The following is a 16,894-nucleotide window of genomic DNA, read 5'->3' on the forward strand; positions in this document are numbered from 1 at the left end:
GAACCAACAGAAATTTTAGTAGCATCACAAAACAATTCTTTGCACATTCCCATATTAGATAAAAATGGCTTAGAGACAAGAATACTTTCACTTTTTTACTGCAGTCACAGTGCAAGAATTTTCTTTCAAAACTGGTCATCTTAGCACATTCCTTTCAGACTGAATTTATTTTAAATCAACAATACTGCATTTATTCATTATGTAGTATTTTCTAAAGTAACCACATAATTTAAGATATGTGTCACACCAAGTGGGCTTTATCCCAGGGATGCAAGGATTCTTCAATATCTGCAAATCAATCAATGTAATTCACCACATTAACAAATTGAAAAATAAAAGCCATATGATTATCTCAATAGATGCAGAGAAGGCCTTTGGCAAAATTCAACATCCATTTATGATAAAAACTCTCCAGAAAGCAGGAATAGAAGGAACATACCTCAATATAATAAAAGCTATATATGATAAACCCACAGCAAACATTATCCTCAATGGTGAAAAATTGAAAGCATTTCCCCTAAAGTCAGGAACAAAACAAGGGTACCCACTTTCACCACTACTATTCAACATAGTTCTGGAAGTTTTGGCCACAGCAATCAGAGCAGAAAAAGAAATAAAAGGAATCCAGACTGGAAAAGAAGAAGTAAAACTCTCACTGTTTGCAGATGACATAATCCTCTACATAGAAAACCCTAAAGACTCCACCAGAAAATTACTAGAGCTAATCAATGAATATAGTAAAGTTTCAGGATATAAAATCAACACACAGAAATCCCTTGCATTCCTATACACTAATAATGAGAAAGCACAAAAAGAAATTAAGGAAACAATTCCATTTACCATTGCAATGAAAAGAATAAAATACTTAGGAATAAATCTACCTAAAGAAACTAAACACCTATATATAGAAAATTATAAAACACTGATGAAAGAAATCAAAGAGGACACTAATAGATGGAGAAATATACCATGTTCATGGATCAGAAGACTCAATAGTGTGAAAATGAGTATACTACCCAAAGCAATCTACAGATTCAATGCAATCCCTATCAAGCTACCAGCAGTATTTTTCACAGAGCTAGAACAAATAATTTCACAATTTGTATGGAAATACAAAAAACCTCAAATAGCCAAAGCAATCTTGAGAAACAATGGAACTGGAGGAATCAACCTGCCTAACTTCAGGCTATACTACAAAGCCACAGTCATCAAGACAGTATGGTACTGGCACAAAGACAGACATATAGATCAATGGAACAAAATAGAAAGCCCAGAGATAAATCCACACACCTATGGACACCTTATCTTCGACAAAGGAGGCAAGAATATACAATGGAGTAAAGAAAATCTCTTTAACAAGTGGTGCTGGGAAAACTGGTCAACCACTTGTAAAGGAATGAAACTAGATCACTTTCTAACACCATACACAAAAATAAACTCAAAATGGATTAAAGATCTAAACGTAAGACCAGAAACTATAAAAATCCTAGAGGAGAACATAGGCAAAACACTCTCTGACATAAATCACAGCAGGATCCTCTATGATCCACCTCCCAGAATAATGGAAATAAAAGCAAAAATAAACAAATGGGACCTAATTAAAATTAAAAGTTTTTGCACAACAAAGGAAAAATAAGCAAGGTGAAAAGACAGCCTTCTGAATGGGAGAAAATAATAGCAAATGAAGCAACTGACAAACAACTAATCTCAAAAATATACAAGCAACTCCTGCAGCTCAATTCCAGAAAAATAAACAACCCAATCAAAAAATGGGCCAAAGAACTAAATAGACATTTCTCCAAAGAAGACATACGGATGGCTAACAAACACATGAAAAGATGTTCAACATCACTCATTATCAGAGAAATGCAAATCAAGACCACAATGAGGCACCATTTCACACCAGTCCAAATGGCTGCGATCCAAAAGTCTACAAGCAATAAATGCTGGAGAGGGTGTGGAGAAAAGAGAACCCTCCTACACTGTTGGTGGGAATGCAAACTAGTAAAGCCACTATGGAGAACAGTGTGGAGATTCCTTAAAAAATTGCAAATAGAACTGCCTTATGACCCAGCAATCCCACTTCTGGGCATACACACCGAGGAAACCAGAATTGAAAGAGACACGTGTAACCCAATGTTCATCGCAGCACTGTTTATAATAGCCAGGACATGGAAACAACCTAGATGTCCATCAGCAGACGAATAGATAAGAAAGCTGTGGTACATATACACAATGGAGTATTACTCAGCCATTAAAAAGAATACATTTGAATTAGTTCTAATGAGGTGGGTGGAACTGGAGCCGATTATACAGAGTGAAGTCAGCCAGAAAGAAAAACACCAATACAGTATACTAACACATATATATGGAATTTAGAAAGATAGTAATGATAACCCTGTATGCGAGACAGCGAAAGAGACACAGATGTTTAGAATGGACTTTTGGACTCTGTGGGAGAGGGAGAGGGTAGGATGATTTGGGAGAATGGCATTGAAACATGTATACTATCGTGTAAGAAACAAATCGCCAGTCTATGTTCGATACAGGATACAGGATGCTTGGGGCTGGTGCACGGGGAGGATCCAGAGAGATGATATGGGGTGGGAGGTGGGAGCAGGGTTCAGGATTGGGAACTCATGTACACCCGTGGCTGATTCATGTCAATGTATGGCAAAACCAATACAGTATTGTAAAGCAAAATAAAGTAAAAATTAAAAAAAATTTAATAAAAAATAATAATTAAAAAAACGATATGTATCACAGTAAGTCCTAATGACCTGAAGAAAATTTTTCATTAATTTTAAGAAAATAAAAATGTTCTTTCTATACATGCTGAGGTTCACAAAAGAAAATTTTAAGAATAAATGCTTTCCTTAGTATAATAAAAGCATTTACAATTTAGAAGTAAATACCCTATAATCACAGTCAAGTTTCCTTAATTTTTCTTCACTGAGAATCAAATTCTAATCAACATACAATGTATGTGATTATTACCAAAAAGAAAATATACTGTCCCCCTAAATCAAAAGGCATGTTATTTTTCTCCACTGCTTTATTGCAAAATTTTCACCTATACAAAGTCTGTATTTAGTACAATAAAAAACCATTAATCTCACTTTCACCATGTTGAAATACATGATAATTCTCAACTTTTTGGCAACAGCCAGAGAAGGATCAACCCTGTCATAGAAACATCACCTACTAAAAACAACCTGAGGTACTGATGGCCTTGACAAAGTTCTACTGAGCACAAATGAGCTAAACAAGGATTTCAATGTTTATACTCATTTAGTCAGTCTCACCAGCTAATGGACTAAAAATCAGAAATAATAAAGTGACAAAATGGGAAATGTAACAATAATTATTTTTAAAGTGATACCTATTTCAAGAAATTAAACTATAATTTCTTTTTAGCAAGAAAAGAAAAATTGAGGGGAAAAAAAGTCCAGGGAAGAGAAGAATGTAAGAGAAAGATAATTAAAAATCTAGGAGAGGAAGCAATAAAACTTGCTATAAAAAAAACAGGAAAGGAATAAGGAAATCTGCAGAAGATGACAAGTCAAAGGGATTAATTAGTTTGGGTGCCTGTCATTTCACACTCTTTACACAGCAAACAGCAATTTAAAGTCATCATGTCCTTTGACAGGCAAGGATCTGTGAAAATTTTAAAAGGCATTTTAAAAAGGTTTCAGGTAGCTTTAAAAATATATATAAGACAAAAAGACAAATTGTGACATGAGATAATGGGAAAACAAGAATAGATTTGACAATAACGCAAATGTTATAAATTTTACCAAGAGGGATAAAATATCTTAAGGATGCTGAATTTTCAAGTGACTCATGTATTTAAACAAACTGTTTTTCCTTAACATCAAAATAAACAACTAGAATTTCAAAATATTTTAATATGAAAAATTCTCAAAGAAATGCTTATTATCATCTTTTCTCCCTCTTACTTTCAGGATTTCAAAGACACTGAATATAATACAATAAAAGTACTAATTTTATACTCTTAAAAATCCTAATTTACCTGTAGACATCACTATTTTAGATGACCCAGGGACAGCATCCTTATCATATGAAATGTTACCACGTTCTCTGGCCAGTGCATTTAGAGAAGTTGAAGATGTGGAGCAAATGACAGGAATACATTTTCCCTGTTAAAAAAGAAAAAATTCCTAGATAAGGAGGTCAGAAAATCATTGGCATCACTGGTCCACAAATGATCAGTGGTCAGAAGTCCTTTGGGATGGAAATTTCTCTGTTACAAATTGTAGTACTTTTCAAACTGTGCTAAGAGAAGACCATAAGCTAGTCAAGTAGGAGAGGAAGAGACCAAGAGACTAGGATTCCCAATGCTATCCTTGCTCCACCTAGTCATACCTTAGCCAAAATAATTATTATGTAAAACTTGTGGTTTGTTTGTTGCTTTTTTGTTTTTTAGCTTCCCAGGTGACTCAGTGGTAAAGAATCCGTCTGCTAATGCAAGCAATGCAGGGTTCCTGGGTTGGGAAGATCTCCTGGAGGAAGAAATAACAACCCACTCCAGTATTCTTGCCTGGAGAATGCCATGGACAGAGGAGCCTGGTGGGCTACAGTTCATAGGGTCTCAAAGAGTCAAGACACAACTGAGCATCCATGCATGTAAGTTTTATACACTCTGGAAATCTAATCCAGCAATTCATCAAATGAGGTTGGGGAACCTCAACAAGGCAGAGGACAGTTTGTCCTCAGAAAGCAGTCACTCATCTGGGTTTTTACTGTATCTAGCCTGCGTTTCTCCATATTACAAATGATAATTTTGACAAAATTAAAAGTGGCTTGCTAAAGTCCATACAGAATTATGCCCACTGTATGTAAGAACAAATGTCTTCTGGGTATTGTTAAAAATCACTAGCGGTTTATATTATATCAGCTCTTGACGTTTACTAGGAGCTAACTTAAAACAAGACTCTCCAGTATCAGAAAAGAGGACCTTGGGCCTAGAAAAGGTAATAACAGAGATATTTAAAAGGCAGGGACAAAGGAGAAAAGGCAGAACACTCAGTGCTGTTGGATTTTTCTTTGTTTAAATTAGTGACTGTTATCTGGGTTCATAGTATAGCAGTAAATTATGTTATTTTTAAAGTGTTGTTGTTTAGTCACCAAATTGTGTCTGATTCTTTTTCGACCCCATGGACTGTAGCCTGCCAGGTTCCTCATCTATGGGAATTCCCAGGCAAGAATACTTGCCTTCTCCCAGGATCTTCTCCAAGGGTCTTCTAAACTGAGGGATTGAACCTGCATCTCCTGCACTGGCAGGTGAATTCTTCACTGCTGAGCCACCAGGGAAGCCCTTTTAAAGTATACTGAGTTTTAAATAAACTTCCCCAAAGATAAATACACCCATGTAGTATTTTCAGTGTGGCTTTGAAGAGGTCAAACACTATTCAGTCTTAAGTTTATCTAAGATTCTACACCTTTATACTTAAGAGTACATTTCTTACAGACAAGATGTATTTGGATCCTATATATAACAGTTTACATCTGCTAGTCCCAAAATCCCAATCCCTTTCTCTCCCCCTTCCCCCTTGTAAAAAGCCTTATACACTCTTGGTACATTCCTCAAGGGTGTCATAATACTCTTGTTGTTCAGTCGCTAAGTTGTGTCCAAATCTTTCGAGCCCACCAGGCTCCTCTGACCATGGGATTTCCCAAGCAAAAATACTTGAGTGGGTTGCCATTTCCTTATCAAGGGGACCTTCCCAACCCAGGGATCAAATCCACGTCTCCTTTATTGGCAAGTGAATTCTTTACCACTGAGCCATCTGGGAAGCCCATATAACACTCTTAGTAAATCCTAAACTGTACGTTTAATAATAAGGCACTACAGAGACCCATAATAGAAATTAGTAGGAGATACAACTAACCTTTCTTCCTGAGTGTGGGCCTTTTTTCTTTGTTGTGGTATTCTTAACAGAACTTCCCTTCTTGGGGACTGAAGGATATCCAGGTGGTTTAGGCCGACCTGATTTCTTAATCTGATGTGTTGGTAATATTATAGCACTGTTCTGTGGAGACTGCATTGAGCGCTGAGCTGCCTTGGAAGGAGGCGGCTGTGTTTTTGTGGTATTCTTTGTAACAAGAACTGAGAGAAAAAACACACAACACAAAAATATGATTAAAGTAAATGACATAATTAAAGTATTTTCTTCTTGATTCAAAAGACATTTAACTCAATCTTTAAAAATATTCCAAAGGTTACTCACTAAAAACCACCTGAAATAAAGGTACCATTTAAAATCAAGTTACAGATATTTAAGATTTTAGATTATCAGGAAATAGTCTAATTCTCTAGAAAAAATAAAGATGCTCTTATAAGAACCAGTAACTTCAAACTTACCTGGCACACTGAAAAACTCTATCAATTTACCTTTTGTCTGTTTCTCATATTTCTAGACCTTGGCAGATAAAAGTTTTTCCTTCAGAAAATACTATCCAATGATGCCATATATAGGAATAATTCTGCCCATCAATATAGAAAAACATAAAGCAGCTACAATGGCTCCTGTTTCATCTTCTAAAGGTCAAAGGAATCCCCCTACTTGATTTTTAATGGCTAAAATACATTATATCCCTATATGTATATTTAACAGTAAAGTTTTATAAGCTACAACATAGACTCTACATTAACATTGTCACAGAAGGACCGTCATATCCAAATGATTTGAATTTGTTACTTGCAGCCCAATCAAGACAGCTTTAATATTTCAAATGAAGGTTACTTGCCAGGTTACTCTTACATATATTCAAAGTTAAGTAAAAATATATTTTTAGTATTAATCCCTTAATTTCATTAGTACAAAAAAATGACTTTTACATAGTAAATAGTACTGATGTCAGAAAGTCTTTACAGGAAGAGCTGAGCTACCAGGGAAGCCCCCTGACCCTGTATACATCTATGAAAAAAAAAATCAACTACTTTTATTAGGTCTCTGGTAGCTCAGCTGGTAAAGAATCCACTTGCAATGCAGGAGACCCCAGTTCGATTCCTGGATCAGGAAGATCACCTGGAGAAGGGATACGCTACCCACTCCAGTGTTCTTGGGCTTCCCTGGTGACTCAGATGGTAAAGAATCTGCCTGCAATGTGGGAAACCTGGGTTCAATCCCTGGGTTGGGAAGATCCCCTGGAGGAGGGCATGGCAACCCACTCCAGTATTTTTGCCTGGAGAATCTCCATGGACAGAGGAGCCTGACGGGCTACAGTCCATGGGTTGCAAAGAGTCAAATAAGACTGAGTGATCAAGCACTGCAATTTTATTTTGAGAGCTTTGTTTTACAACTTAAGGCTTCCCTGGTGGCTCAGTGGTAAAGAATCCACATTCAATGCAGGAGACGTGAGTTTGATCCCTGAGTCAGGAATATACCCTAGAGAAGAAATGGCAACCCACTCCAGTATCTTTGCCTAGGAAATCCCATGGACAGGGGAGCCTGGCAGGCTACAGTTCATGGGGTCACCAGAGTCTAAGACAACGTAGCAACCAAACAACAACAACATTTTACAATCTGAAACGAATTTACCACTTTGCTTCTCCCATCCTCAAAGACTAGGTGTAAACTGACCTTCTATGGAGAATACCACATCTTCCCTGCAGCCTTTTTATCTACCTAGTCACCAAGTCAAGAGGGTGGAACACCTCAGCTGCCAGGGCAAACGGAGGACCACTTAACTGCCGCCTTCTCTTTTCCCTTCCCCTTATTCATAGTAATTCACCTACTTACACCAGCCTCTTTTTAACTCTTTATCATCATCTAATTTATACTCCATGCTCATTTCCACTTTTTTCAAATAATTCTAGCAACATAATTCACATTAGCTCTACTTGTCTCCCTGATATCATCTTCAGGAACTGATCATACTTCTGATGCTTCATCATCCTGACCTAATCATTAGACAATTTGTGAAGCTCTTCTACCTCTAAGATAATCAACTGTGCTCCCCTTGTCTACATCCAGCTTCCTTATCTGTCATTTTTGCTTCATACCAACTGATCATGCTTTTCATTCTCATTATAAGACTTAGTCACAAGCCCTCTTCATTTTCATCCAATCTATTAGCTATCTTCTGGCTTTACTGTACTCCCTATTAACCTGCAACCAACTGTCCACCTCCACCAAATCCCCATAACTAGTATCCCTTACGTTATCACCCCCTGATCTTTGATCATGTCCAACATGTCAGCTCCAACCTCTGAGTCACACTCTCATTTGTTTTCTCTGGTCCTGAGCTATAGAACAAAGGTCAGCAATCTTTCTGTAAGGGACCAGACAGTAAATATTTTAGGCTTTAAATGTCACATGTGGTCTCTGTCACACAATCTTCTTTGTCTCTTCAGTTTTTTTTAATCCTTTATGAATATAAAAAGTATTCACAGCTCACAGGCTACATGTGGCCCTGAAATTATAGTCTGCCAACTCCTGTTACAGAACATTAGGATATGGCTGATCACTGTAACATCTATGCTAATCTCAACTAAGGTGTCACTGCTTGAACTCATTGATTTCCAAGTATGTTTCCATGGCAGAACATTCCCCCCCCTTTTAAGTTCCTCTCTCCCTCTCACCTTATTCCTTTCAGCAAATGACCCTACCTTCTACTTTTAGAGAAGATTAAAGGCTATCTTGTAGGAGTGATCATAACCATCCCATTTCTTCATCTTCAGTTCAGTTCAGTCACTCAGTTGTGTCCAACTCTTTGTGATCCCATGGACTGCAGCACGCCAGGCTTCCCTGTCCATCACCAACTCCCAGAGCTTGCTCAAACTCATGCCCATCAAGTCGGTGATGCTATCCAACCATCTCATCCTCTGTTGTCCTCTTCTCCTCCCACCTTCAATCTTTCCCAGCATCAGGGTCTTTTCAAATGAGTCAGTTCTTCGCATTAGGGGGCCGAAGTATTGGAGTTTCAGCTTCAGCATCAGTCCTTCCAATGAATATTCAGGACTGATTTCCTTTAGGATGGACCAGTTACATCTCCTTGTAGTCCAAGGGACTCTCAAGAGTCTTCTCCAACACCACAGTTCAAAAGCATCAATTCTTCAGTGCTCAGCTTTCTTTATGATCCAACTCTCACATCCATACGCGACTACTGAAAAAAACCACATCTTTGACTAGACGGACCTTTGTCAGCAAAGTAATGTCTCTGCTTTTTAATGTGATGTCTAGGTTGGTCATAGCTTTTCTTCCACTTTTACTTTCTCCATCTTAAAAGACTCTTATTTTCATTCATTCTCATCTTTTCCTCTTGTATCAAATGAAGTTTTCTCTTTACTCTCCTAACCAAATCCCCTTTCACTTAAGTCCATAACTATCTTCTTTGGTTTCTCTGGCATTTTACAGTTTCAATTATCTTCTCTCTTCACAGTATTTAATCACTTGATCCCCAAACTCTTGCTCTTTCTTACAACCCATATATATATATATATAGATATATATATATATCCCTTATTTTGAAGTTTCCTTCCCTAGTTTCTGGTACTTTCTAGGCCATGCATAAACCTTCCTTCCACTCACTACCATGATACAAAGAAGAATCACTTATTCTTGATATTTAAATTTCCTTATTATTCTGTGTTTCCTTAGCCTCCTATAATAAGCTATTCTTCCTCCAACCACTTTAAGGTCAGTAATGACCTCTTCCTAGTAACTAAATCCAAATAAATCCTTATTCTCTTGATGAATCTCTTCAACTTCACAGTTCTGGTCCCTACCTTTTAATATATGGCATAAAGAAAAGGAAATACAATTGGGGTCTTGACCTGAGGTTAAATTCCTGCACTAGATTAGTTTAAGACAGAACCTAGCAGTACAGGAGGTCCTCAAAAAATATTTACCAAATAAATGAAAAATCCTTTCAACTGCAAGCCAATGTTTCACCTCCAAAACAAGTATATTTTATATAAAGTATTACATAGTAACAAAACATTACTTTGTGGAACATGGCAAATGTAATGAATATAATATTTGATATAAAAAATGTTGACATTTGATATTAAATAAATCATGGGACACAAATATTTGAGCTGTAGCTTCGAATAGTCTCCCAAAATATAATATTCTATTTTATAATAAGAACTTTTTGATGCATGGTATAAACATATGTATGAGCAAAGAAAATGCTCATATTATAAAAAATTTTATGTATGAAAAAAATTTTCATTTTAGAAAGCAAGCTTTTCAAAGGCAAAGATTCAGTTTGGTTCACGGCCATATTCTCAGCGCCTAGAACAAAATACTTTTTAAACTACTTTAACTAAAGAGGAATGAATAATCATTCAATACACTGAACAGCAAAATTAAACTATATACACTATACATGTATTTTCATCTCTCCTCCAAAGAGCAATCATATAACATATAAACACCATGCTAAAACTCTATTCAGTATTAAACTATTTTAAAGGAAAATAGATCTGTTTAAGACATAAGGTTAAAATTATATATATAGCACTACAACCATGTGTTCATAGTGGTAACAGTAAAAACATCTTTGAAAACAGCATATAAAATATATATAGAAGGATATGCTAATCATCTTCAGTAAAACTTTTATATGAATACTTAACACAAAATTAACCTGGTTCCTCAGCTTTTCTTCAGGTAAGAGAGACAACGTTCGGGTAAGATAATGAAGTTACTCAATTATGAAAATGCAAAAGAAATGAACAAATATGGGAAACAATCAAAAGGCAGGAATTAAAGTCAAGAGGAGGCCTCGAACAGGGGGAACCAAAGAAAGAAAGGAGCTAGATGCCAACATTAATTTGCTACCCATTATATGCTAAGCACTTCAATATCTGTTATCACGTGTAATCCTCCCAAATGTCCTATGAGGTAGGTATTGTTCCCCACTTTACACACGAGGAAACTCAGGTTCTGTGATGTTAGGTAACTTTGCCAATATCACCCATTTGGCTAAGAGGCTTCTAACTTCTAATTGCACTTTTTCTAATATGCCACCTTGCTTTCTGTCCTCTAACAAAAAAAGGTATTAAATTCACTCTCCTGAGTCAAAATGCATGTGTTTTTTTAAAAAAAGAAGGTCCAAAAGACAACCTTGTGAACTCCTATGTGAGATTTCACTAGTAGTTGCAAGCTGCACTCTGACAGAGGGAGTCTTGTTTTTTTTTTTTTTTAATAAGATATGGAGGCATACTTATAGGGAGAAAATATTAACAACTACAGATAAAAACATGCTGATAAAACTCTTCATGACTGGGGATTTAACCTTATTTAATTATTTACTGCCAAATTAACATACTCATTAAATGTACATTTCTGTTGACAAATGAAGATGCTTTATTATTGAAAGATACTGTTTGTACTCTTATAACTATGAAAAGAGAGTACCACTTCAGAAAAGGAACTATAGTTAGAAATGAACAGCAACCGCCTATTTTAAGTGCCTGCTGGTTTGGTTTACATATGGCTGACTTGAGAGGAACTAACATGGATTCAGTTCAGTTCAGTTCAGTTGCTCCGTCGTGTCCAACTCTGCGACCCCATGAACTGTAGCACGTGCATCATGAACTCCCGGAGTTTACCCAAACCCGTGGCCATTGAGTCAGTGATACCGTCCAGCCATCTCATGCTCTGTTGTCCCTTTCTCCTCCTGCCCCCAATCCCTCCCAGCATCAGAGTCTTTTCCAATGAGTCGACTCTTTGCATGAGGTGGCCAAAGTACTGGAGTTTCAGATTCAACATCAGTCCTTCCAATGAACACTCATGACTGATCTTTAGGATGGACTGGCTGGATCTCCTTGCAGTCCAAGGGACTCTCAAGAGTCTTCTCCAACACCATAGTTCAAAAGCATCAATTCTTCGGTGCTCAGCTTTCTTTATGATCCAACTCTCACATCCATACATGACTACTGGAAAAACCATAGCCTTGACTAGATGGACCTGTGTTGGCAAAGTAATATCTCTGCTTTTAAATATGCTATATAGGTTGGTCATAACTTTTCTTCCAAGGAGTAAGCGTCTTTTAATTTCATGGCTGCAAACACCATCTGCAGTAATTTTGGAGCCCCCAAAAATAAAGTCAGCCACTGTTGCCCCATCTATTTCCCAAGAAGTGATGGGACTGGATGCCATGATCTTCGTTTTCTGAATGTTGAGCTTTAAGCCAACTTTTTCACTCTCCTTCACTTTCATCAAGAGGCTTTTGAGTTCCTCTTCACTTGCTGCCATAAGGGTGGTGTTATCTGCATATCTGAGGTTATTGATATTTCTCCCAGCAATCTTGATTCCAGCTTGTGCTTCTTCCAGCCCAGCGTTTCTCGTGATGTACTCTGCATAGAAGTTAAATAAGCAGGGTGACAATATACAGCCTTGATGCACTCCTTTTCCAATTTGGAACCAGTCTGTTGTTCCATGTCCAGTTCTAACTGTTGCTTCCTGACTTACATACAGGTTTCTCAAGAGGCAGGTCAGATAATCTGGTATTCCCATCTCTTCCAGGATTTTCCACAGTTTATTGTGATCCACTCAAAGGCTTTGGCATAGTCAATAAAGCAGAAATAGATGTTTTTCTGGAACTCTCTTGCTTTTTCCATGATCCAGCAGGTGTTGGCAATTTGATCTCTGGTTCCTCTGCCTTTTCTAAAACCAGCCTCAACACCTGGAATTTCATGGTTCACGTATTGCTGAAGCCTGGCTTGGAGAATTTTGAGCATTACTTTACTAGCATGTGAGATGAGTGCAATTGTGCAGTAGTTTGAGCATTCTTTGGCATTGCCTTTCTTTGGGATTGGAAGGAAAACTGACCTTTTCCAGTCCTGTGGCCACTGCTGAGTTTTCCAAATTTGCTGGCATATTGAGTGCTGCACTTTCACAGCATCATCTTTCAGGATTTGAAAGAGCTCAACTGGAATTCCATCACCTCCACTAGCTTTGTTCGTAGTGATGCTTCCTAAGGCCCACTTGACTTCACATTTCAGGATGTCTGGCTCTAGATGAGTGATCACACCATCATGAGTATCTGGGTCGTGAAGATATTTTCTGTACAGTTCTTCTGTGTATTCTTGCCACCTCTTCTTAATACCTTCTGCTTCTGTTAGATCCCTACCATTTCTGTCCTTTATCGAGCCCATCTTTGCATGAAATGTTCCCTTGGTATCTCTGATTTTCTTGAAGAGATCTCTAGTCTTTCCCATTCTGTTGTTTTCTTCTCTTTCTTTGCATTGATCGCTGAGGAAGGCTTTCTTATCTCTCCTTGCTCTTCTTTTGGAACTCTGCATTCAATGGGAACACCATTCCTTTTCTCCTTTGCTGTTCACTTCTCTTCTTTCCACAGCTATTTGTAAGGCCTCCTCAGACAGTCATTTTGCTTTTTTGCATCTCTGTTCCATGGGGATGGTCTTAATCCCTGTCTCCTGTACAATGTCATGAACCTCTGTCCACAGATCTTCAAGCACTCTATCAGACCTAGTCCCTTAAATCTATTTCTCACTTCCACTGTATAATCATAAGGGATTTGATTTAGGTCATACCTGAAGAGTCTAGTGGTTTTCCCTACTTTCTTCAATTTAAATCTGAATTTGGCAATAAGGAGTTCATGATCTGTCACAGTCAACTCCTGGTATTGTTTTTGCTGACTGTATAGAGCTTCTCCACCTTTGGCTGCAAAGAATATAATCAATCTGATTTCAGATTGACCATCTGGTAATGTCCATGTGTAGAGTCTTCTCTTGTGTTGTTGGAAGAGGGTGTTTGCTATGACCAGTGCATTCTCTTGGCAAAACTCTGTTAGCCTTTGCCCAGCTTCATTTTGTACTCCAAGGCCAAATTTGCCTGTTACCCCAGGTGTTTCTTGACTTCCTACTTTTGCATTCCAGTCCCCTATAACAAAAAGGACATCTTTTTGGGGTGTTAGTTCTACAAGGTCTTGTAGATCTTCATAGAACCGTTCAACTTCAGCTTCTTCAGCATTACTGGTTGGGGCATAGACTTGGATTACTGTGATATTGAATGGTATGCCTTGGAAACGAACAGAGATCATTCTGTCGTTTTTGAGATTGCATCCAAGTACTGCATTTCGAACTCTTTTGTTGACCATGATGGCTACTCCATTTCTTCTAAGGGATTTCTGCCCACAGTAGTAGATATAATAGTCATTTGAGTTAAATTCACCCATTCCAGTCCATTTTAGTTCACTGATTCCTAGAATGTCGATGTTCACTCTTGCCATCCCGTTTGACCACCTCCAATTTGCCCTGATTCATGGACCTAACATTCCAGGTTCCTATGCAATACTGCTCTTTATAGCATTGGACCTTGCTTCTATCACCAGTCACATCCACAACTGGGTATTGTTTTTACTTTGGCTCCCTTCATTCTTTCTGGAGTTACTTCTCCACTGGTCTCCAGTAGCATATTGGGCACCTACCAACCTGGGGAGTTCATCTTTCAGTGTCCTATCTTTTTGCCTTTTCATACTGTTCATGGGGTTCTCAAGGCAAGAATACTGAAGTGGTTTGCCATTCCCTTCTCCAGTGAACCACATTCTGAACATGGATTAGAGATATAAATTAATATGGATCTTGCTTTTGATCTAAAAATATCTGATAGAGGTATGACTGCTTACTGTTCTCCATATTTTTCCATCCATCATTTACTTAATGGGCTTCCCTGGTGACTTACTTAATACCCAGTGTGTTCTTTTTACCAATCTAGGCAATTTAGGAAATTCAGAATAAATAAATATGGTCCCAGTAATACAGTTCACATCTTATATGTATATTTGTGCATATATATATATATATATATATATATATATATAAAATTCATATTGAAAGGTTGTTGTCGAACCATGCAAAGACGCTGGGATCCTTGGCCTCCAAGAAGAATTCAATCTGGGGCCAGAGAGGAGGCTTGCTCACTCAGAGATTTTGTGTAATAAAGTTTTATTAAAGTATAAAGGAGATAGAGAAAGCTTCTGACATAGACATCAGAAGGGGGAAGATACATTATTGTTATACAATCCTTGTAAAGACCAGACCTACTCCCATAATTTACATTTTAAGATAACATGATTAGCCAGGTTTAATCCAGAGACTGTCCTCAGGCAGGATACATAATCCTAAGGAATGTAGAGGAAAAAAATGTTTGTCCTTTCTTTCTCCTTGAGAATTCCAGACCCCTTTTTCCTTGGGGACCCCTAGACTTCTTATCAACCTGCCTAGGAAATGACTCTCTCAATGTCTCCTTAAGTATATAGATTATGATTTCTTTCTCCTCAGAGATTGAATGCTATATATATAAAACCACACCATAAGAGCACAAACCACTATGAAAACAGATGCCTTGAATTTAAGGCTAGAAATAGACAAAATCAAAGTATGAATAGACAAAAATAGAAAAGCAAAATACAGTGTGGAAAAATCAAAACTGAATAAAAAGAAAAAAACTGTAAACATTTAACTTTGGAAACTTTTTCAGATTTAGAAATTCTTCGCGAGTCATCTTCCTTATATTTAAAAATGTATGTACAATGAAACTGTCCTTACTGTTAATGATCTTTCATACTGGTAACTATAAAACCAAGGAAACAACACAAACCTCAATTTTGAAAAACATGGAAATTATTAACAGAGATGGCTACACCTAACCTATCCATCCTGGAGGCCTGGTGTTCACAGAAACTCAGTCAAGGTACCCAATGTCCCTACTTGGAACTTTACTCTCTGTTCCATAGAGCCCATGTTACCACAAACTGATTGGTCATGGGCAGCAGTAAGAGCCAAGGGGAGGCAGAGTCAAGTGTAAACCCTCTGAAATCCCTTCCTTCATTCATTCCTGCTGCCATCTCATGCCACAGCACTAGCTGCCTTGACTGGTATCTTCAGACACTACCCCATTTCATCTCTCTTCTCCCCAAATTTATACCAAAGAAGCCACAATCCCATCCCAGGAACCTTCCTTTAGGAATTAAACTTTCAAAACTGACAAGCTTCAAAACTAGCTTTTGAATACACAAGGAGTAATATTGTAACATAAGAGTAACTCTACTTTTTCATAAGCATACTGACAGTCTTTCAAATACATTTATTTCCTTATTTTTAGCAATAAAAAAATCCATTTAGAACATCTCAAATAAGCTAAGAAAAACTCTTGAAGGAAACCACAGGCGTAGTTACTAGTGGAAAAGAAAACAAGCAAGCAGGTTCCTGACCCTTATCACAGCAGGCATTTTGGAAGGCAGAAGCCAGCTGAGGACTATGAATTTTCTCAGAAGGAGCAGAGTAGAGATAAGATGGACATGGAACTCTGGTACTAGCCAGTCTTTATACCTATTCCCTCTTCCTGTTTCTTACTATCTAGTGCTAAGACACTGGTTCCAGACTAATTAGGTTCAAATCCAGCTTTACCACATAATATCTATGAGAAATAATAGCTTGGGCAAATTATCTGAAATCTGCATGTGGTACATGGTATACACTCAATAAATGCTAGCTGTTATTATTACCACCATCATCATACCTGTCTCATCCTACTCTTCCTTCCCAGATGGTGCTCCTTGCCCTTTTCATCAGTGGATTGGATATTGGGGAAATCTTGCTGTCAATGACTAACAAATGGAAGAAATAAGTCCTCCAAAGAAGGAACTCCTACTTATCTACATTATCTGCAGCTAATATCTTCACTTCTTATTTTTATAACCGAACTTCTGGAATGATTAGCTCTCATTCACTATTATTTTCATTTTCTCAATTTTCCACCCTCTGCAAGCATACTCCCAGGCACCTCTTTTTAGGAAATCTCTGAGTGCTAACACCACCCATAACCTGTAACAATCACTGACAATGATGTTTCTTCCTGTTCTTATTTGACTTCCAGCAGCACCAAACACT

At 37.5% G+C, this 16,894-nt stretch overlaps 1 protein-coding gene across 3 annotated transcripts in view; it reads right to left on the reverse strand.

Moving 5' to 3' along the window:
* SCML2 (Scm polycomb group protein like 2) overlaps positions 1 to 16,894 on the reverse strand; it is a 112,686-nt gene that overhangs the window by 25,305 nt on the left and 70,487 nt on the right. For all 3 annotated transcript variants that reach the window (XM_060407401.1, XM_015104816.3, XM_060407400.1), the window contains 2 exons: positions 5,913 to 6,130; positions 4,034 to 4,160 (listed from right to left, as the gene is read on the reverse strand). In XM_060407401.1, the coding sequence (XP_060263384.1) occupies positions 4,034 to 4,160; positions 5,913 to 6,130 (345 nt within the window). The remainder of the gene's footprint in view (positions 1 to 4,033; positions 4,161 to 5,912; positions 6,131 to 16,894) is intronic.

Source organism: Ovis aries, chromosome X (assembly GCF_016772045.2).
Source record: "Ovis aries strain OAR_USU_Benz2616 breed Rambouillet chromosome X, ARS-UI_Ramb_v3.0, whole genome shotgun sequence".
NCBI classification, from domain to species: Eukaryota; Metazoa; Chordata; class Mammalia; order Artiodactyla; family Bovidae; genus Ovis; species Ovis aries.